Raw genomic sequence first — 23,345 nt, forward strand, 5'->3', positions numbered from 1 at the left:
ACAGTACACAATACAGAGGACAGAAACAATAGTGCACAGACTCATTGAGATCTGAAGTACAGCACACACTTTTGGTACAGAGATCGACTCTGAAGTTCACATCACCCCTTTACATTATACTCAATCACAACTACAAATTAACACAACAGTTTATGCCCTGGCTATTCTAACTGAATTCTTTATTAGTCTACAGACCCTTTAGCTGGACGCCAAATACTCTACAAAGCCCTGGCTCTTTATAACTACAGTGGACAAGGTCCTGAGGATATGGAGTTTAATGAAGGCGATGTCATTGATGTATTATCTGAAGGTAAAATGTCATCTGTCTTAATCTACTACTGGCATCTAACACACCATATCTTACACAGACCCCTCTCTATCAAGAGAGCTACAGTCCTTATGCACACATTCAAACCTCAAGCATTCCTTCATGATTGCTGCAGTGTTAAGGAGGACAATAATTGACCTTTGTTCCTACACCCCACCCCCGTCACATAATACATGTGTTATCACCAATAAATACCAGGTTACCAATAGCCATGGGAGTTAAGTCATATCATCTTCAGAATTAGCAGAAGGTATAGCTAGGAAATGGCAGCATATTGTGAAGAATTTCCTTCTTCGCTTCCTCATGTGTCCTGCTTTATGCATACAAAATTTTTGAATACAGCTCCTTTCTCCCTGTTAATGTGAGGGGATCTAGGTGTTACTTGGTGTTCTGGGCATATAGACCACAACATCCCTATCTTTTTGTGATCTGGGTTATACTGCCTAGGTTGGCGTATTTTGCCCATCCCTAATTGTCTTGAAGGTGATGGGGATTTGACACCTTGAACATAGCAGTCCTGGTGAAGGTGCTCTCCCAATGAACTATTAGGAAGAAGCAACCACTTGCTTGCATTTGACCCATATCCCTGTAAACCTTTGCTGTCTATGTTTCCAAGGTAGGATGGTGCATGACTTAAGACAGATTTGTGGTTGTAGCTCCCATCCACTAATACGGTACACAGCCTCATTCATCAATACAGTTCTGCTTTGTCAGTACAGAATCCCACCATCCCTGCCGTCACCATTAATCCAATCTCCTTCCACTACGGCCCTTTCTCCACCAGTAGAAACTCCAGCCGCTCTCAATACATACTCCCTTTCAATCCAGCCTGATCCCATAAATACATATCCTTTGCTGTCAATAGCCCTTAATAGTACAGCTCCCCATCAGTGAAGCCACACTGCCCTGCCCTGACATATTGTACCTACCCTCCTCTTCTGAATAGCTGTCAATACAATACTTACCCATCAATACCATTTATTTCAAGAAGTCTTCTCTTAATCTGTTTCCTTGTAGTGAATGAGGAGTGGCTGGAGGGACATTCCAATGGGAATATCGGCATTTTCCCTCGGTGTTTTGTAGGACCACAAAAGCTGGAAACCACCAACTCCAAGGAATCAGCTTGCTCTGAAGTTACAGGAGCCTCTAAGAAGGCATCTTTCACAGAGACCAACTCTGAAACAAAACATTTGGGAACTCGCTGAGGTGGCAGAGAGAGGTCTGGCCAATAACTGGGAGTGGCTGTGGGTTATAGTTTGTTTTCGAAGGGATGCATGTTTGACCTCAGAAAGGAGATGACCCTGATCTTTCTGAGACATAGTCTCCAGGCAAGGGAATGGATTCCTTGGTCTCTGGGTAGTTAGGATTTCTTCAGTCTCCGAAGGATGAGGGGCACTAATCTCCTAAGGGTGGGTCATGTGTGGATGTTGGTTTGTTTATACGCCAGGAGTACAGAGCCCCACCACAGTGGACCAAACAAATCCCCAGCTCAACCTCAGATTTCACTCCTCCTGAGAGAGAATGTTCAGATTCAGGGAGTTGTTGGTATGGTCGGTATTTGGAAAAAAGGGGATGGTATTTCTTGATTTCCAGTGGTTGAACATCTCTCTGGGTGATTTCCTTTTGATTCCAGAGGGGAAACAAAAGTTCTAGTTAGAGTAAGTATAACACTCTCTGGGGTAAGTGGAGATTTGAATGGTCTCTGGGAAGGGTCTGCTTAGTCTCTCGGGGAGATGAGGCAGAGTTCCAGAATGGTCCCAGGGATATAATTTTGTCTCCTTACCCAACAACGTGTATTGCTGCCATAGAGGAAATTTAGCAATGATTCACTGGACTGGTTCCAGGGGCCTTGTGGTTTCTTATTAGGAAATATTTATTAGGCATTGTATTCTCTAGAGTTTAGAAGAATAGGAGGAGATATAATTGAAATTTAAAAATTACTTAACATGCTTCTCAATCTAGAGTAGAAAGGATCATTTCCCTGTGGGAGGAGTCTAGGACAAGGGTTCCAGTTTGTGAATAAAGGTTAGATTTAGAATTAGGTTGAGGAGAATTTATTTAACTTAGAAGCTGGTGAAACTTTGGAATTCTGTATCCCCTTCAAAACACAGACTTATTTTATGGGCATTAAGGGAAGTAAAGGATTTGGGAATAGTGTAGGAATGTTGCACGAGGTAGAGAATTGGTGTGAACGTGATGAATAGTGGAGTAGGCTCGAAGGGCTGACAGCCTAGCTCTTAAAAATGTTTTTATGCACATCTTTCAGCAAGAGGAAAGAAAATTTCTTTGGGAGTAGAGGTGTTCTCAAATATTTCTGCTATTAAAGAGCTTGAAGATCTTGCTTTTTCTCTCTCTCAATTTTGGTTTATCTTGGTTAAAACATTTTTCATTGGGTGAAATGGTTACATACCATCAATATGAAATCAGCAAGGAAAGCTTCCAACAAAGGAGTCAACCTGTCACCAGACACATTTATAATCTTATCTTCTTGTTAAATAAAGGTAAACTGTACGGTAGGGCATTTATTGGCTGTTTGGTTCACTACATATCTAAAAAGTAAATTCAATCAATTGATTTATTATAATTTTTATGTGGCCAGCAGACTACTAAGGCTGTTTCTTGGGACCAAAGGTGACTTAATTTGACTAATTTTCCTTTTCAAGGTGACAAATAAGGATAATATAGGAACCATAAGTATATGGATGAAATAAAAATGGAGGGCTACATGAGAGAGAAGTGTTAGATTGACCTTGAGGTAGATAAAAGGTCGATATAACATAGTGGGTCGAAGGGCCTGTACTATGCTCTGGTGCTTGACGTTCCCCAGGTGCTGATAGGGTGGACGGGTGTTTAGTTTGTATGCTGCTGTGCTCCTTTCTCTGCCAAAGCAGGGCTTGCAAGACAAGACCTCATATTTCTCAATGCCACCCTGATTGCTATTTGTTCACTTTGAGAAGGTAATTGACCAGAGTTTCCTGTAGTCAGAGGGCTTTCATATCTTTTGTTCAACTAGTAATCTCCTCCTTCGAGTTCAGGTTCGTGTCTATTTTGCAGTCTGATGTTGGGTGTGAGAATAAAATATTCTGTCCAGCATAGCTGACTGGGTGTGAAATAGGGCTTCAACATCAGAGACGTTGGTCTAGGAGAGGTCACTGAGAATGTCGTTTCAGTAAATGTGATAGATCTTGTGGAGATATTGTTGGTATTTTTCCATTTTCTAGAGATGCATTCTGTAGGTGGTCCAGGACTCAGAAGGATGTCAGAGGGCAGGGATCACTGCTGCCCAAGGATGCTGTGCCAGGTCTGAATTCGCCACATTTTCCAGGCCCTGATCATCCATCTTTATTGTTAGAGGGTAGTGTGGTGTAGCAAAGTAAGTTGTTTGCAAACGTCCAGCAAAAGCATTGACAGTGGCTTGACCTCAGAGTGTACAAACAGCAAAGTCTTCTGTGTGTTGTAGCTTGAGTACTGAGGTTTGGATGATCTTGCTGCGGAGTGGAGTTGTTGTGGGTTGAAGATCAGCTCCATTCATGCAGGAAATCTGGAACTCTGATGCAACAGTGCAGGAAAAAAAAAGTTAAATAAGATCCTTGGGCAATGATGTAGCCTTATTAGACACCTGTCTTCGCAGAGAACAGTTTTGTATCAGGCTTTTAATGCCATCATGGAGCAAATATAAGATAGAAATGAACTTGTCATGGGCAGCTGAATTTGTGGAGTGTGTTCCACAGTCTCCTCTGGTTGACTGAGTTAAAGGCTCTAGCGAATGCTTTCCTGTATCAGCAGGAAACTGCTGCTACACCCTCTACTCTCCCACCAATTAACCTACCCGGTACATCTTTGGATTGTGGGAGGAAACCAGAGCACCCGGGGGAGCCTATGCATTAAGCGTAAAGGAATTGGGTGCTTACTGTTCTGACTAACAATGGATGGTGCAATCCGGGGTATATTACGATCGAGGAACGTGTTTGCAGACTGGATATTGAACTTTTTACTGTTGGACTTCGGCCACATTCCACCGTGATACAACACCTGGCGGCACGGGAGGTCGTTCCTGCCTGTGGCCATCGAACGTGCAGCTCCTCTCGTGGAGGGTCAGACACCCTGCGCCAATAGACTGGTCCTGGACTTATTTTCCGTCTGGCATAGTTTGCATTTTGGTGTTTGATTGTTGGGGTTTTTTGTATTGCTATATTTACACTCTATTCTTGGTTGGTGCGGCTGTAACGAAACCAAATTTCCCTCGGGATTAATAAAGTATATCTATCTATCTATCTATTCCATGGGGAACACATACAAACTCCTTATAGATGGCACCTGAGTTGAACTCCAAACTCTGGGATGCCCTGAATTATAACAACATCACGCCAACCGCAATGCTAGCATGGTGCCTAGGTACATGCTGGACACTAGACCCCTCAAACAAACACTTTATTTCCAAAATGTGTTACGATTAGCAGGAAGACAGCAGCATCGCAAACTCATGTTGTATTATGAGTGGTGGCAAGACTGGTCCAGACAGGCTGCTGTGGGATGGTGTTAAGTACACTCCATGCCACAGAGTCTTGGTTAAAGTCCAGGAGATATGGACTACCTCTTCATCTTTTTTGAGTTCATCTCCATGATTGTCAGTCGGGACTGTCTTGGGTGTTAGGGCTACAAATGGCTCTAACAGAGCTGAAGAACTCTGGTTGTCAGGGCTGTTTGTGAGTGGCTGAGCCTTCTGGGCTCACTTTCTCCCTCCACCATCCATTCTCAAGTCCCATGTTTTCTATTAAATGTCCAACTTCAGATACCCATAGCGCTGGGTTTTCTGCTTTGAAGAAAGATGGAGCTTCCAGCTCAGGAATGCCTTTCATCTGTAAAGAATTAGCTCCTGTGTCTCCTCACAAACAAGAGAAAATCTGCAGATGCTGGAAATCTAAGCAACACAACAAAATGCTGGAGGAACACAGCAGGCCAGGCAGCATCTATGGAAAACAGTAAACAGTTGATGTTTTGGGCCAAGACCCTTCATCAGGACTGATGAAGGATCTCGGCCCAAAACATCGACTGTTTACTTTTTATTTCCCCCCATAGATCCTGTGTCTCTTGGTCATTCTCATCAAACCTATCCGGTTTCAGCTTCTTAGAAAAGCCAAGACTGTCTTCACAGTTGCTAGTTATGGCAGGCCAGTAATACTTTGTGGCTTTTACAATTATTTTGAGGTACTGAGAAAAGTTGACTTTGTGGGTCTTTGGCAGTAATTTTCTTGTGATATTCTAATGTTTGCTCTGACAAAACCATGCGTCAATCATTTTATCAAGACAAAATCCCCTAAGAATTATGTCCACAGACAATAATGGCCTGTGAGACCCTGCCTCAGCAAGATGGGCTTGACCAAACTGAACAACACAATGGTAGCTGCAACAGAGCAAAGATGAATCCAAACAGTGCTAGTGCCTGAGTCCCAACCAGATCCAGGGACAACAGACTGGACTTGCCCAGGGCCACTGACTGCTTCCAGAGACCAGTCTATCCACGTTGACCCACCAGATCCTACCACAGAGAACCCATTCCAGACTAAGACCACAGGCTTATTGACACAGTGTAATAGCTAGCCAATCAGAGCCTTGCATTGGTGCAGCATTCCTGGCCACGGATATATACGGATGTGCTCCCCAAGCCACCACACCTGACCACAGGGATTCTCTCTTCAGAGCACCTGACAGCTCCTTCCCCAACAACCTGCATTTTAAAGGCAGAAGGACAGTCTGATGCCAAACACAGGGATGAAGAAAGGACGCCACACAACACTGACATGGGCCAACTTTGACAGGAGTTCCCGAACTGTCGCTGGAGACTGTGAATAAAGGTAATGTGACACACCAAGGTTTGGTAAAGAATAGAAACTGGAGACTGCACCAAGCAAGCCCATTTTAATAACTGATGATTTTAACCTCTCCTAGATTAAAGAACATTGCACACAAGCACGGAACTACTCAGAAACCAATTCAATCATGCATTTCTGGACACATTGGAGCCCTGTCCAGAAATCTGAAAACCGTGCTTCAAATTGGCATGAATAACCATGAAGAGAGACCACTGACAGCCATGAAGCAGCTGCAGGCACTATTAGGAATGGCTAAAATTACATTTCCAAATTAAATTTTCTGGGTATATGAAATTTCAGCCAGATGCTCCCACAGACAGGGAAAACTTAGGGGAACTATGCCAATACATAACAGGAAGTTATTACCAGAAGTGGGTGCTACATCATTTAGTGTGAACACAAACCTTACATCCAGACAGAAAATATTTATTTTTATTTTTAGTTAGAGATAAAGCACAACGAACCACACCAACCAACTACCCACCTATTTAACACTAGCCTAATCATAGGACATTTACATGGAACAGTACAGCACAGCAACAAGCATTCGACCCACAACTGTTGTGCCGAACCAGCTAAATAGCAAATCAATAAACACCCAAACATTAATCCCTCCTACCTACACCATGTCAATACCCCTCCATCTTCCTTATATCCATGTGCCTATCCAAATGTCCCTTAGAAGCCTCTAATGTGTTTGCCTTTACCACCATAACAGGCATCCACAACTCTGAGTAAAAAACTTACCCCTCACGTCCCCTTTGAACCTACCCCATGTCACCTTCAATGCATGCCCTCTGCTATTAGACATAACAATCCTGGAAATAAATCTCTGTCCACTTTATCTATGCCTCTCATAATCTTATAAGCATCTATCCAATTTCCCATCAGCCTCTGCCACTCCAAAGAAAGCAACGCAATTTATCCAACCTCTCGTGATAGTATATGCCCTCTAAACCAGGCAGCAACTGGGTGAACCTCTTCTGCACTCTCTCCAAAGCCTCAATATCCTTCCTATGGTAGGGTGACTAGAACTGTACGCCAGCAGTCCCCAGCTACCGGGCCACGAGGAAACGGGTATTTTCCCCGCTAAGGTGGAGCGTTCCTATGAAACCTTTCGTGCCGAAATGGCGTGAAGCGAAGAAGCAATTACCATTAATTTATATGGGAAAAAGTTTTGAACGTTCCCAGACCCAAAAATTAACCTAACAAATCATACCAAATAACACATAAAACCAAAAATAAATAACACTAACATATAGTAAAAGCAGGAATGATATGATAAATACACAGCCTAGATAAAGTAGAAATAATGTATGTACAATGTAGTCGGGAGGATGAAGACTAAAGCGATTTCACGTACGCGCATGCGCACACAGGTGCCCGCGCAAGGCTTCATGGTCATGGTAGTCTTTCCTGGGGTAAAGTATCCCGGGATTTGACTGCTACTTTTGTCCCTTATTTGGGAGTGAGAAAGTTGGCAACCCAAACTGTAAAAGACATGTTGAGGTGAGTTTAACCCTACTTGAACACCCCCCCTATCCCCGGTTGGCCGGTCCGCAAGAATATTGTCAATGTTAAACCGGTCCACGGTGCAAAAAAGGTTGGGGACCCCTGCAGTACACAATACTCCAGATGTGGCCGAACCAGAGTTTTATAAAGTTGGAACATAACCTCCTGACTTTTGAACTAAATGCTTCAACCAATAAAAGCAAGCATTCCATAAACCTTCTTAACCACCTTATTGACCTGTGTCGCCACTTTCAAGGAGCTATGAACTCGGATCACAAGGTGTCTCTGCTCAGCAACACTGTTAAGGACCTCACTCTTATAGTGTACCGTCTCCTAGCGTTTGCTCTTCCGAGGTGCAACACCTCACATTTATCTGGGTTAAACTCCATCTGTCATTTCTCAGCCTATATCTACAACTGGTTTATATCATGCAGTATTTTTTGCCTCTCTTCTACACTATCCACAACTCCACCAATCTTGGTATCATCTGCAAATTTACTAACTCACCCACCTACATTTTCATCCAGGTTATTTATAGACATCATAAACAGCAGAGGTCCCAACACAAATCCCTATGGACACCATTAATTACAGACCTCCAGTTTGAATAAGTCCCATCAACCACTATTCTCTGCCTTCTATGCTGAATCCAAACAACCAATTTGCCATGCCATGGATCCCATGCATCTTGACCTTCTGGATTAGCCTCCCATGAGGGACTTTATCAAATACCTCACTAAAATCCATGTGGACAACATCCACTGCCCTATCCTCATCAATCTCTCTCATCACCTTGTCAAAAAAACTCAATAAAGTTGGTAAGGCATGACCTGCCACACACAAAGCCAAGCTGGATCTCCCTAAAAGCAGGACCTCTAGGGTGGTTATCTCCAGTTTGCTTCCAGTTCCTTATGCTGATGAAGGCAGGAACAGGGAGATAGGGGATCTGAATGTGTGGCTGAGGAGCTGGTGTGGGAAGCAGGGGAAAGAGACCACTGGGATCTGTTTTGGGGTAAGGATGAATTGTACAAAAGGGCCGGGTTGCACCTTAACAGGCCGGGGACCAGCATTCTGGCAGGCAGGTTTGCCACTGCTACATGGGTGTGTTTAAACGAAGTAGTTGGGGGGAGGAGAGGAAATATAAGGATGGAGTTAAAGGGAAAGAGAGAATAAGAAAAGTTAAGAAAGACAACAGAATTAATGGGACAGAAAGCTCAGGAAGGGATCAGAGAGTATGGCCAAGTGCAATAGGAATCGATGTAAAAGGTGAGGGGAGTAATGGATTAGAAGTATTATATATGAATGCACAAAGTATAAGAAATAAAGTGGATGAGCTTGAGGCTCAGTTGGAAATTAGCAAGTATGATGTTGTAGGAATAACAGAGACATGGCTGCAAGAGGACCAGGGCTAGGAAATGAATATTCAGGGCTTTACGTCCTATCAAAAGGACAGACTGATGGGCAGAGGGGGTGAGGTGGCTCTGTTGGTGAGGAATGAAATTCAGTCCCTTGCGAGGGGTGACATAGAATCAGGAGATGTAGAGTCAGTATGGATAGAACTGAGAAATTGCAAGGGCAAAAAGACTAATAGGAGTTATCTACAGGCCCCCAAACAGTAGCCTGGATATAGGGTGCAAGTTGAACCCAGAGGTAAAATTGGCATGTCGCAAAGGTAATGCTAGGGTTGTTATGGGGGATTTCAACACGCAGGTAGACTGGGAAAATCAGGTTGGTACTGGACCCCAAGAAAGGGAATTTGTGGAGTGCCTCCAAGATGGATTCTTAGAGCAGCTTGTAGTAGAGCATACCAGGGAGAAGGCAATTCTGGATTTAGTGTTGTGTAATGAACCGGATTTGATAAGGGAACTTGAGATAAAGGAGCCATTAGGAGTTAGTGACCATAATATGGTAAGTTTTATTCTACAATTTGAGAGGGAGAAGGGAAAATCGTAAGTGTCAGCCAAAGTTGACTGGAAAAATACCCTAGCAGGGATGACAGTGGAACAACAATGGCAGTTATTTCTGGGAATAATACAGAAGGTGCAGAATCAGTTCATTCCAAAGAGGAAGAAAGATTCTAAGGGGAGTAAGGGGCGACTGTGGTTGACAAGGTTAGTCAAGGATAGTGTAAAAATAAAAGATAAGTATAACATAGCAAAGATCAGTGGGAAGCCAGAGGATTGGGAAACTTTTAAAGAGCAACAGAAGATAATTAAAAAGGCAATACAGGGAGAAAAGATGAGGTACGAAGGTAAGCTAGCCAAGAATATAAAGGAGGATATTAAAAGCTTCTTTAGGTATGTGGAGGAAAAAATTAGTTGACCAAAATTGGGCCTTGAAGACAGAAACGGGTGAAATTATTATGGGAACAAGGAAATGGCAGATGAGTCGAACAGGTACTTTGGATCTGTCTTCACCAGAGAAGACACAAACAATCTCCCAGATGTAATAGTGGCCAGAGGACCGAGGTTAATGGAGGAACTGAGGGAAATTCACATTAGGCAGAAAATGGTGTTGGATAGACTGATGGGACTGAAGGCTGATAAATCCCCAGGGCCTGATGGTCTGCATCCCAGGGTACTTAAGGAGGTGGCTGTAGAAATCGTGGATGCATTGGTAATCATTTTCCACTGTTCTATAGATTCAGGATCAGTTCCTGTGGATTGAAGGGTAGCTAATGTTAACCCACTTTTTAAGAAAGGAGGGAGAGAGAAAGCAGGGAATTATAGACCAGTTAGCTTGACGTCAGTGGTGGGGAAGATGCTGGAGTCAATTATAAGAGATGAAATAGCGGCACATTTGGATAGCAGTAACAGGATCGGTCTGAGTCAGCATGGATTTACGAAGGGGAAGTCAGCATGGATTTATCTTCTGGAATTTTTTGAGGATGTAACTATGAAAATGGACAAGGGAGAGCCAGTGGATGTAGTGTACCTGGACTTTCAGAAAGCCTTTGATAAGGTTCCACATAAGAGATTAGTGGGCAAAATCAGAGCACATGGTATTGGGGGTAGGGTACTGACATGGATAGAAAATTGGTTGGCAGACAGGAAACAAAGTGTAGGGATTAACAGGTGCCTTTCAGAATGGCAGGCAGTGACTAATGGGGTACCGCAAGGCTCGGTGCTGGGACCGCAGCTATTTACAATATACATTAATGATTTAGATGAAGGGATTAAAAATAATATTAGCAAATTTGCAGATGAGACAAAGCTGGGTGGCAGTGTGAAATGTGAGGAGGATGTTATGAGAATGCAGGGTGACTTGGACAGGTTGGGTGAGTGGGCAGATGCATGGCAGATGCAGTTTAATGTGGATAAATGTGAGGTTATCCACTTTGGTGGCAAGAACAGGAAGGCAGATTACTATCTGAATGGTGTCAAGTTAGGAAAAGGGGAAGTACAATGAGATCTAGGTGTCCTTGTTCATCAGTCACTGAAAGTAAGCATGCAGGTACAGCAGGCAGTGAAGAAAGCTAATGGCATGTTGGCCTTCATAACAAGGGGAGTTGAGTATAGGAGCAAAGAGGTCCTTCTGCAGTTGTACAGAGCCCTGGTGAGACCACACCTGGAGTATTGTGTTTAGTTTTGGTCTCCAAATTTGAGGAAGGACATTCTTGCTATTGAGGGAGTGCAGCATAGGTTCACGAGGTTAATTCCCGGGATGGCGGGACTGTCATATGTTGAAAGAAAGGAGTGACTGGGCTCGTATACACTGGAATTTAGAAGGAGAGAGGGGATCTGATTGAAACATATAAGATTATTAAGGGATTGGACATGCTAAAGGCAGGAAACATGTTCCCGATGTTGGGGGAGTCCAGAACCAGAGGCCACAGTTTAAGAATAAAGGGTAGGCCATTTAGAACGGAGTTGAGGAAAAACTTTTTCACACAAAGAGTTGTGGATCTGTGGAATGCTCTGCCTCAGAGGGCAGTGGAGGCCAATTCTCTGGATGCTTTCAAGAAAGAGTTAGATAGCGCTCTTAAAGATAGCGGAGTCAAGGGATATGGGGAGAAGGCAGGAACGAGGTACTGATTGTGGATGATCAGTCATGATCACAGTGGATGGCGGTGCTGGCTTGAAGGGCCAAATGGCCTACTCCTGCATCTATTGTCTAATTAGGCCATGGGTTTCCAAATCCCTAAGTATTTTCTCCAGCAATTTCCCTACATCTGACATGAGACTCTCCAGTCTATAGTTTCCAGGATTTCCCTTGTTCCCTTCTTAAATAGAGGTACAACATTAGCCACTTGGCAATCCTCCAGGACCTCAGCTGTGGCTAGAGAGGACATGAAGGTACTGGTCAAGGGCCCAGCTATCTTGTCTCTTGCCTCCTTCAATAACCTGGGGTAAATCCCATCAAACCCTGGGAACTTATCCACCCTAATCCTCATCAGGAGGCCAAACACTTCCTCCTCCTTGACTAAATGTCCTAACATATTGATACACTCAGCACTGATCTCTCAGTCTATTTGCTAGATATCCATTTCCTAGCTAAATATCGAAGCAACGTACTCATTAAGTACCTTACTCACGTTCTCTGCATCCAAGCAAATGTTCCCCTACCTTTATCCTTTCACACTGACCAATTAACTTACTAACAGGTACATCTTTGGACTGTGGGAGGAAACCAGAGCACCTGGAGGAAAGCCATGCAGTCACAGGGAGAATGTACAAAGCCTTTCCAGACAGCGCCGGAGTTGACCTCTGAAAACAGGAGCACCCGAGCTGTAATAGCTTTATACTAACCGTTACGCTACGGTGGTGCCAATATAACACTGATCACAATCAGCAGATGGACAGAATCTTTAAACCATATCAAATCTTTAACAGAAAAAAAAAGGTCAAGGCTGCAAGTAGGAGAATCCATAGTTAACTTTTCCTAAATATTTGCTTTCAGAAAAACTGATGGAAGGGCGCTAAACACAAGAACCCTACCTTTACACTAGTTGCAAGCCATCATAAACAAGAAATCCAAGTAAACTTCAAACAGGGCTTATAGGAAAAAATGAATTGATAATTGAGAGAATGCCATACCAAAGGATGGAAATTCAAATCTCATCAAAAGAGACACATGGTTCATTACTTTAATGCAAGAAATGCTAATAAAATTGTCCTTCCTCACCCCCACCCAAATATTCCTCTAACCCTTAATTGCCCCAAGCCCCAGCATTACCTTAATCCTCAATTACTGGCCTATAACTTTGTCCTTAGAACATGCTGCCACGGGTGGTAATAGAAGCAGATATGATAGTCTTTTAGATAGGCATGTAAATTAGATTAGATTATGAGGGCACTCAGTCCTTGTTTATTGTCATTTAGAAATGCGTGCATTAAAAAAATGATACAACGTTCCTCCAGAATGATATCACAAGAAAACACAGGACAAACCAAATATGTAGGGTATGGAGGATTATGGATCAGGTGCAGGCAGAAGGGATTAGTTTAATTTGGCATCATAGACATTGAGGGCTGAAGGGTCACCCCTGTGCAGTACTGTTCTCTGTAACTTCACCCTAAAGTTGTTGCCCTGACTCCATCAACATTGGACACAACACAATTGTCGAGCCAATGTTTATTAGGGTTCATAGCAACTTCCTTGAATTCTGCTTCTTAAAAGCCCAGGAAAGCGTATTCTTTTAATTACATTCAAAGACAGCCCTTTCACTTTCAACAAACCATCCACATATCTCCTCAGATTACTCTGTCCATGTACTTCTTTTAAAACTAGCTTCTGGTGTACATTGCCTTTTTCCATTCTTTCTCCAAAAGGGGAACAAGTCTTGGCATTAAATTTCATCCACCACCAGCCTGCCCGTTCTACCTGTCTGCTTATAGCTCTTTGAAATATCTTACCATCTGCACAGTCACCTACAAAGCTGGAAATTGTGCAATTCCTGCAGAACTCCACTTACACTTCCCTCTAGTATGACCAAAAAGACTTTTGGATCAACCATGATCAGGATAAATGGTGAAACAGATTCAAATTATCATTACTGGGTTATTGTTTGGGGGCTTATGTACGACACTCAATTGTGGCTTCTGACACTTGTTTAGTTTCTCCCAAATGGTTTCTAGTTTTTGATTTTCTTCCTTGCTACCTATTCTTTAGTATCAGGGATATACCCCCTACTTTTCCACTTACCCATCATATCTAAAATTGAAGAGCAATCACTTTGCAACCACTCCTCCATTGTGGTAATTAGATCGTACCCAACTATTGAATTTTAATCCCATTTCTTCTTGTTCTGACTGGGAAAATTAATTGAAGATATACTCTTATACACTCAGTGGATACTTTATTAGATACAGGAGGTACCTAATAAATTGTCCACTGAGTACATTTCTGTATGTTCGTGGCCTGCTACTGCAGCCCATCCACTTCAAAGTTTGATGTGTTGAGCGTTGTGATGCTCTTCTGCACACCACTGTTGTAAATCATGGTTATCTGAGTTACTGTCACTGTCCTATCAGCTTGAAACAGTCTGGCCATTATTCTCTGACCTCTCTCATTAACAAGGCATTTTCGCCCACAGAACTCTGCTCCTGGATATTTTTGTGTTTCACACCATTCACTGTAAACTCTCGACTGTTGTGCATGAAAATCCCAGGAAATCAGCAGTTTCTGTGATACTCAAACCACCCCCTCTGGCACTAACATGGCCAAAGTCACTTTGATCACATTTCTTCCCCATTCTGATGGAGTGCAGCAAATGATAGGTGGATTCATATGAGAAGGGGGCCAGGTGGGAAAAGAAAGAGTCATTGATGGAGATAGTGCCAGAAGCTGGGAGGTACCGTAATATGTGTAGGTGATATTGTTGTGGGAGATAATGGAAACTGATAAGATAGGAAGGTGAAGAGAAACCAAAAAGGGGAAGGATGGTGGGCAGTTGGGAACAGTGTGGGGAGGGAATACAATAGGAATAGTTTGTGGGCAATGGGCAGATAGAGTAGATGAGGCAGGGAAATGAAACTGAGCGATGGGGTCTGGGAGACTGAATTGGAAAGAAGGTTGTGTGCAAGAGGGAAGTAGAAAGAAAGTGAGGGAGGAGGGAGCAGGTGTTTGCTGTTCATGCCTTCAGGTTGTAGACTACCCACGCAGAATATGAGATGCTGTTGTTCCAGTTTACCTTTGTCCTCACCTTAGTAATGGAGGAGGCTGAAGACCAGACAGATCATATTAGGTATGGGGAGGGGAATTAAAATGGCCATAGCAGGCAGAGCACAGTGCTCTGCAAAGCAGTCACCTAGTCTATGCTTGGTCTCACTGATGTAGAGGAAGCCACAATTGAGATCATGGAATGGAATAGAAAATAGAACGTTACAGCACAGTTCAGGCCCTTTGGCCCACATGTTGTGATGACCTTATAACCTACTCCAAGATCATTCTAACCCTTCCCTCCTACATAACCCTCCATTTTCTATCATTTATGTGCTAGTTAGGAATTTCTTAAATGCCTAATTATCAATTTTTCTTCCCAACCAATCTACATCTTCCCGCTGTCAAATCTGTCCTCATTACTATTGTTGGATTCAGATGCTTTTGCGATGCAAAGGTTCTCAGAAGTCAAGAATGAGGCATAAACATTGTTTACTCTTGTTTTTGTTAAGTGTTACAAAAGCAAAGAGCAAGAAGAAGAAGCATTGAGAGAACAAAGAAAAGGCCAGACTAAAAGTCAGTTGCGGTCATCTCATGCTCAGACTAGAGATAACTGCAAATGCCAGTGACAACAATTAACCTATAAAATAGGCAGATACAAGTGGCTATTGAACCTGAGATAGACCAAAAACTGTGCAAGAAAGGTCATTAAGTGGCAATAATGGATGCTGCTGCTGTGACGTCAAAGATGGCTTGCTTTGTACATCAGCAGCCAGGGCACCGAACAAAGGACTGCCAGACCAGGCAAAAATCAGTAAAAGAGTTGATATGCTACAGATGTAGACTATCGGGACATGGTTGGAGGCAGTGTCCAAACAAAAAGAGGAACGAGAAGCAGGTGAATGTCATGGCAGACATGCAGTATCACCCAATCAATGCCCAGTTTGACCAAACTAACTGCTGATCAGATCATTGAGCTGGTGAAGACTGCTTCTAGGTCAGAAAAAAAGAAGTGGTGGCTGCCTCCACTGCTAGCGTTGGTGACCCACAGATATACACAGCAAAATTGTCTGGCAGCTGACAATGCAAAGTTAGTTGACACAGGGGCATCGCCATCGGTATCAATAATAATATCAATAACTGATCTGCCCTTGCTAACAACTGGACTGGCTATTTATATTATGTGTGCAGGAGGAGAAATGGTGGAAGCAGAAAGAAGCGAGTTGCAGACTCTTAAGTCTGAGGGGTATTTCTTGGTTTGTCCAAATGAGGGTACTGTCCTTGGAATAGACATCCTAAGGGAAGTAGAGATCAGTATAGATTCAGGAAAGGGAGAAATAATATGGACAAGCCAGGGGCAGCAAATAAGTACAACCAAGAGAGTACACAACATAGCTAGTGTAGCAGCAGCTGCTCTGATTGTTAGAGACAGGAGCGAGCAGGATGGTGTCTATGGGTTACCTTGTCAGCAGTTCCCGGCAGTGTGGGCTAGATACAATCAGACTGTGGTCAAGCAAAGATAAACCTAGTTAACACAGAGGAAGGCCTCCATAAACACCATAAGCAGTACAGTATTCTATTAAAGACGGACACATTTACAGCTGTGCACAAGACAGTAACAATTTAGGGACACCGGAATGAATCCCGCGAGCACCATCCTAGTGGAGGGGGAGGCACATGAGTGCCAAATGGAAATTGGGCAGAAAGAAGATATCCGTGTGAAGAAAAAACCTCTGGAAGGGGAAACAGAAGAAATTTTTACAGATGGGTCTAGGAGGAATATAGACATGGTCTGGGTGGGCCGTGTAGGTGAAGAATTAGCTTCAGGAGCACCATTGCCAGAGGGTTGCTCAGCTCAGGTGGTGGAACTGGTGGTTCTGATAGAAGCACTGTGCTACAGTAAAGGCAGACCAAATATACAGTGCCTATAAAAAGTATTCACCCTCTTAGAAGTTTTCATGTTTTATTGTTTTACAACATTGAATCACAGTGGATTTAATTTGTTTTATCTTTGACACTGATCAACAGGAAAGATACTTTTGTGTCAAAGTGAAAACAAATTTCTACAAATCGGTCTAAATTTATTACAACTATTAAACACAATAATTGATTGCATAATTATCTCCCCCGTCCAAGTCAGTATTTAGTAGATGTACCTTTGGCAGCAATTACAGCCTTGAGTCAGTGTGGATAGGTCTGTATCAGCTTTGCATATCTAGACATTGCAATTTTTCCCCATTCTTCTTTATAAAACTGCTCAAGCTCTGTAGTGTTGCATGGGGATCATGAGTGAACAGTCTTTTTCAAGTGTATTCAGTGTCTTGGAAATTTTCTTGTATCCATTTCCTGATTCGTGCTTTTCAACAATTTCTCACAGAGTCACGTAGAGTGTTCTTTTGTCTTTATGGTGCAGTTTTTGCCAGGATACTCACTCACCAGCTGCTGGATCTTCTCAATACAGGTGTATATTTACTACAATCAATTGAAACGCCTTGACTGCACACAGGTGATCTCCATTTAACTAATTATGTGACTTCTGAAACCAACTGGCTGCAGCAGTGATGGTTTAGTGTGTCATATTAAACGGGGTGAGTACTTATGCAATCAATAATTTTGTGTTTTTTATTTGTCATTTAATTTGGATCACTTTGTTTTCACTTTGACACGAAAGAGTATTTTTCTATTGATTGGTGTCAAAAAAGCCCAATTAAATCCACTGTGATTCAATGTTGTAAAACAATAAAACATGATGGCCAGATGGTCTGCATCCTAGAGTGCTTAAGGAAGTAGCCCAAGAAATAGTGGATGCATTAGTGATAATTTTTCAAAACTCATTAGATTCTGGACTAGTTCCTGAGGATTGGAGGGTGGCTAATGTAACCCCACTTTTTAAAAAAGGAGGGAGAGAGAAACCGGGGAATTATAGACCGGTTAGCCTAACGTCGGTGGTGGGGAAACTGCTGGAGTCAGTTATCAAAGATGTGATAACAGCACATTTGGAAAGCGGTGAAATCATCGGACAAAGTCAGCATGGATTTGTGAAAGGAAAATCATGTCTGACGAATCTCATAGAATTTTTTGAGGATGTAACTAGTAGAGTGGATAGGGGAGAACCAGTGGATGTTGTATATTTGGATTTTCAAAAGGCTTTTGACAAGGTCCCACACAGGAGATTAGTGTGCAAACTTAAAGCACACGGTATTGGGGGTGTGGTATTGATGTGGATGGAGAATTGGTTAGCAGACAGGAAGCAAAGAGTGGGAATAAACGGGACCTTTTCAGAATGGCAGGCGGTGACTAGTGGGGTACCGCAAGGCTCAGTGCTGGGACCCCAGTTGTTTACAATATATATTAATGACTTGGATGAGGGAATTAAATGCAGCATCTCCAAGTTTGCGGATGACACGAAGCTGGGTGGCAGTGTTAGCTGTGAGGAGGATGCTAAGAGGATGCAGAGTGACTTGGATAGGTTGGGTGAGTGGGCAAATTCATGGCAGATGCAATTTAATGTGGATAAATGTGAAGTTATCCACTTTGGTGGCAAAAATAGGAAAACAGATTATTATCTGAATGGTGGCCGATTAGGAAAAGGGGAGGTGCAACGAGACCTGGGTGTCATTATACACCAGTCATTGAAAGTGGGCATGCAGGTACAGCAGGCGGTGAAAAAGGCGAATGGTATGCTGGCATTTATAGCGAGAGGATTCGAGTACAGGAGCAGGGAGGTACTACTGCAGTTGTACAAGGCCTTGGTGAGACCACACCTGGAGTATTGTGTGCAGTTTTGGTCCCCTAATCTGAGGAAAGACATCCTTGCCATAGAGGGAGTACAAAGAAGGTTCACCAGATTGATTCTTGGGATGGCAGGACTTTCATATGAAGAAAGACTGGATGAACTGGGCTTGTACTCGTTGGAATTTAGAAGATTGAGGGGGGATCTGATTGAAACGTATAAAATCCTAAAGGGATTGGACAGGCTAGATGCAGGAAGATTGTTTCCGATGTTGGGGAAGTCCAGAACAAGGGGTCACAGTTTGAGGATAAAGGGGAAGCCTTTTAGGACCGAGATTAGGAAAAACTTCTTCACACAGAGAGTGGTGAATCTGTGGAATTCTCTGCCACAGGAAACAGTTGAGGCCAGTTCATTGGCTATATTTAAGAGGGAGTTAGATATAGCGGGGATTAGGGGGTATGGAGGGAAGGCTGGGGCGGGGTTCTGAGTTGGATGATCAGCCATGATCATAATAAATGGCGGTGCAGGCTCGAAGGGCCGAATGGCCTACTCCTGCACCTATTTTCTATGTTTCTATGAAAACTTCTGGGGAGGTGCAAATACTTTTTATAGGCACTGTATATACAGACAGCCAGTATGCCTTTAGGGTGGTGCATAATTATCTGATGGCATGGGCATGAAGACGGTTTGTAACCTCAACGGGTGCAGGTATACAGTATGGGCACCTAATACAAAACTGCTGGAAGCAATGAGTCTGGCAGCGGAGGTGGCAGTAAATAAAGTAAAAGCTCACCAGAAAGGGGAGAGTCAGGAGCAGAAAGGAAATGAATGGGCAGACATCAGTGGAAAGAAGGCAGCAGAGGAACAAGAGGCAACTGAAATTGCAAGGGCGCAGGAAGAAACAACTGAAGTCAGTTTAGTAAAATTATAAGAAGCGGAGGCAGGAGAGAAGGAGAAGTGGAGGAGAAAGGGAGCAAAGGAGGGACCAGGTGGGAGCTGGACACCTGGGGAGGAAGGAGTCGTGGTGGCACCACCATGTATTAGGCAGATACTACTGAAGTTATATCATGGGGTGATGCATCAGGGAAGGCAGAGCATGATCACAACTCTCCAGCAGGACTGGTAGTAGCCAAGGTTTGGGGAAGGGGGGAAATTCTGCCACCACTGTATCATTTGTGCCCAGTATAACCCTGGTATGGACATCAAGCTGCAACTGGCAAACCAGCCACAGCTGAGGAGACCCTGGGAAAACATCCAGATGGATGGACTTCATGGGACCCCTGCCAAAAGCAGGGGGAAAAACTACCGTCTAGTAATTATGGATCACTTCAGCTGGTGGGTAGAGGCTTTCCCAACAAGGCTGCATGGATTCCAATTCAGGATGTCCTCACAAGGTGAGGAACCCAAGTCCAAGTGGACTCAGATGAGGGAGCACATTTCACAGGGAAAACGATGAAGGAAATGTTCCGACTCTTAGGGATTCAACAACAGTTCCACGTACCCTACCAGCCTCAGAGTTCAAGAATGGTAGAAAGGATGAATCAAACAATGAAGAATGCCTTTGACAAAGCTGCAACTGAGATGGGAAAGACCTGGATTGATGTATCACCAAGAATCCTGATGAGATTGTGGGAAACCCCAAACCACATGCTGGGTCTCAGCCCCTATGAATTATTGATGGGGCAAGCAATGTGACTCCCTTATGAGGTAATTACGGGTTGCGGCAAGCCTGAAACTTACAGAAATAGAATGACACAGAATGTAAAAGACCTTTGTAACCAGCTTAACATGTTGAAGGACTAAGCAAAACAACAGCAGCACATTGCTGATCAGAGACAGCCAGAGGAAAAGGAGATAGTCCTCCCACAACCAGGTGACCAAGTCATGGTGAGGGTGCTGCCTGAAAGGGCAGGGTTTGCTCCCAGATGGATAGGACCACAGACGATACTTTTAACAAGTGACACTTGTGTCTGTGTGCAGACTCGGCAAGGCAGCCAGTGGAAACATTGGACTCAGGTTAAAGTGTATGACTCACCTTCTCGCTGCCCCCACAGACTGAGCGAGGGATCAAGTGTACCCAGTAACCGTGTAATTACAGAGAACCTAAGTGATGAACACCAGCCGGCCACACCAGACTTGATCACAGTTGATGGAAACACATCCACAGCAAAGACAAAGGCAGGAGACACCAAGACCATGACAGAAACCCGTGAATAGTATGCTAAAGTGTGATGGGAATGGTACTCTGTAATGAAGGCTGGTTGTTGAAGGTAGGTGATTAGTTGATAGCATAGAACAGAAAAGATATTGGGGAAAATAGATGGGGAGGGATTTTAAGTTAAAGCAGAGACAGCAAGTTCCACAACTTCGATAGCATAGCACACTGAGAAAGATTGCACACGGCATCTGAAAGCAGTCACCCCAGCCTGAATGGGGAGTGAATACAAATGAGCTTGGTCCTTTTAGCCGTTGGGGCCAGCAACTGACTGGACAGTTTGGAAGGGGTTGCTGATGGGGAGAAGTCCTTGCAGTCATTCAAATACAGACCACCCCAATCCCTTCTTGTACACTGATGAGAGAGCCTGTGAGGCTGACACATGTACCTTGTTGGTGCCCCTGGAAAGAGAGAGTTTTAGCTACCAGACAATGAAGGGGTGAAGACAAGGAATGTGATTAAGCTGCAATCGGCCAGCAAGGAAAGAGCCAACAGGCATACAAATGAAGCTGCATTTCTAAAGACTGTTGTTCAAATTTCTGGAATAATCTCTCTGCTTAGCATTTTGTAGGTAGTGACTAGGGATGATAGGGTAGATGTAGATGCACATAGAGTAATTGGGGGGGGGGCGGGTTTGGATTTGCGAGACAGGGCAATTCTGCTGCCCTATTTGAGTAGTTCCTCTTTAAGTCACTTATCAGTAAATACATACTAGTACTTTTCTCCAATGACTTCATTCATGATTCAACAACTTATGCCACCTCCAATTAGATTCCACCCCCCCCGATGCTCTTCCCCAGCCTTGCCTTTTCTAGAAATGACCATTTGCCTCAGCACTCCACCATTCCACCCCACCAACGACTCCCCTTCTCATGGCACTTCCCCAGGCAACCTTATCCTTTACCATCTTTCAGGGACTTAATAGTTCTTCAAAGTGAAGCAACAGTTCATTTGCACTTCTTGTAATATTATGCATGCATTCAGTGCTCATAAAGTGGTCTCCTATACACTGGGGAATCTATAAGCAGATTGGATGACTACTTTGCAGACCACCTCCATTCAACCCTGAACTTCCATCTGCCTTTCACTTCATCTCATTTCCACTCTGAACTCTTTTGGCCTCTTACACTGTTCCATGAAACATGATGTAAACTCAAGGAACAGTACTTCTAGACGTGTTGCTGCAATTCTGGGCTGATTGCAGAATTCAACAACTTTAAATAACTAGCTTTTCCTTTTTGTTTTAGCTCAGTATTCATTACCATCATCCTCTCAAAACTGATCAATAAACTCCAAGACCTTGGCCTCAATACCTCCCTGTGCAATTGGATCCTTGATTTCCTCACTTGCAGACCCCAGTCAGTTCAAATTGGCAACAATATCTCCTTCATGATCTCCATCAGCACAGGTACATTACAATGCTGTGTGCTCAGCCTCCTGCTCTATTTATTTTATACAATGACTGTGAAGCTAAACACGGCTCCAATACCATATTTAAGTTTGCTGATGGCACCACTGTCATAGGCTGAATCAAAGGTGGTGACCAATCAGTATATATAAGGGAGACTGAAAATCTGGCTGAGTGGTGCCATAGCTACAACATCTTACTCAATATTAGCAAGACCAAGGAGCTGAGTATTGACTTCAGAAGGAAACCAGAGGTCCATGAGCCATCAGGCATCAGAGGTGGAGAGGGTCAGCAACTTTAAATTCCTCGGTTTATTACTCTGGAGGATCTGTCCTGGGCCCAGCACGTAAATGCAATTACAAAGAAAGCAGGTCAGTGCCTCTGATTCCTTAGAAGTTTGCGAAGAATCAACATGGCATTTAAAACCTTGACAAACTTCTATAGGTGTGTTTATGGAGAGTATATTGACTGGATGCATCACAGCCTGGTATGGAACGACCAATGATCCTACAAAAAGTAGTTGATATGAACTAGTCCATCACGGGTAAAGCCCTCCCACCATTGAGCACATCTACACAAAACGTTGTTGCAGGAAAGCAGCTTCCATCATTGGAGACCCCACAACCCAGGACATACTCTCTTCTCATTGTTGCCATCAGGAAGAAGGTACAGGAGCCCTAAAGACTCAAAGTACCAGATTATTACCCTTCTGCCGTCAGGCTCTTGAACCAAAGGGGTAACTTCACTTGACCCATTACTGAAATGTTCCCACAACCTATGGATTCACTTTCAAGGACTCTTCATCTCATATTCTCAACATTGATTGCTTATTTATTTATTATTATTATTTATTTCCTTTTATATTTGCAGTTTGTTTTCTTTTGCACACTAGCTGAACTCCAAGTTGGTGCAGTCTTTCATTGATTCTCTTATGGTTGTTATTCCATTACGGGTTTATTTAGTATGTCGCAAGAAAATGAATCTCAGGGTTGTATATGATGTAAGAAGAAAGCCCTTAACTCTGAGTGGAGTCATTGCAACACTGTCCTGACAGTGCTTTGTCAGCAGGCTTTCTTATTTTTACGAGGCCGAGTTGCTAGCTCGACGCTCAACCCAGTACGGATGGAAAGCGTGCAAGGGAGCCAGCTGGATTCGTACCCGGGAGCCTTCACTCC

At 43.5% G+C, this 23,345-nt stretch overlaps 1 protein-coding gene across 4 annotated transcripts in view; it reads left to right on the forward strand.

The window, feature by feature from the left end:
* The window catches only part of LOC134359985 (neutrophil cytosol factor 2-like), a 78,831-nt gene extending 74,254 nt beyond the window's left edge, over window positions 1-4,577 (forward strand). For all 4 annotated transcript variants that reach the window (XM_063073923.1, XM_063073922.1, XM_063073924.1 and 1 more), the window contains exons 10-11: window positions 187-310; window positions 1,346-4,577. In XM_063073923.1, coding sequence (XP_062929993.1) covers window positions 187-310; window positions 1,346-1,533 — 312 coding nt within the window. In that variant the 3' untranslated portion in view covers window positions 1,534-4,577. The remainder of the gene's footprint in view (window positions 1-186; window positions 311-1,345) is intronic.
* The last annotated feature ends 18,768 nt before the right edge of the window (window positions 4,578-23,345 follow it).

This window comes from Mobula hypostoma, chromosome 21, assembly GCF_963921235.1.
Source record: "Mobula hypostoma chromosome 21, sMobHyp1.1, whole genome shotgun sequence".
NCBI lineage: Eukaryota > Metazoa > Chordata > Chondrichthyes > Myliobatiformes > Myliobatidae > Mobula > Mobula hypostoma.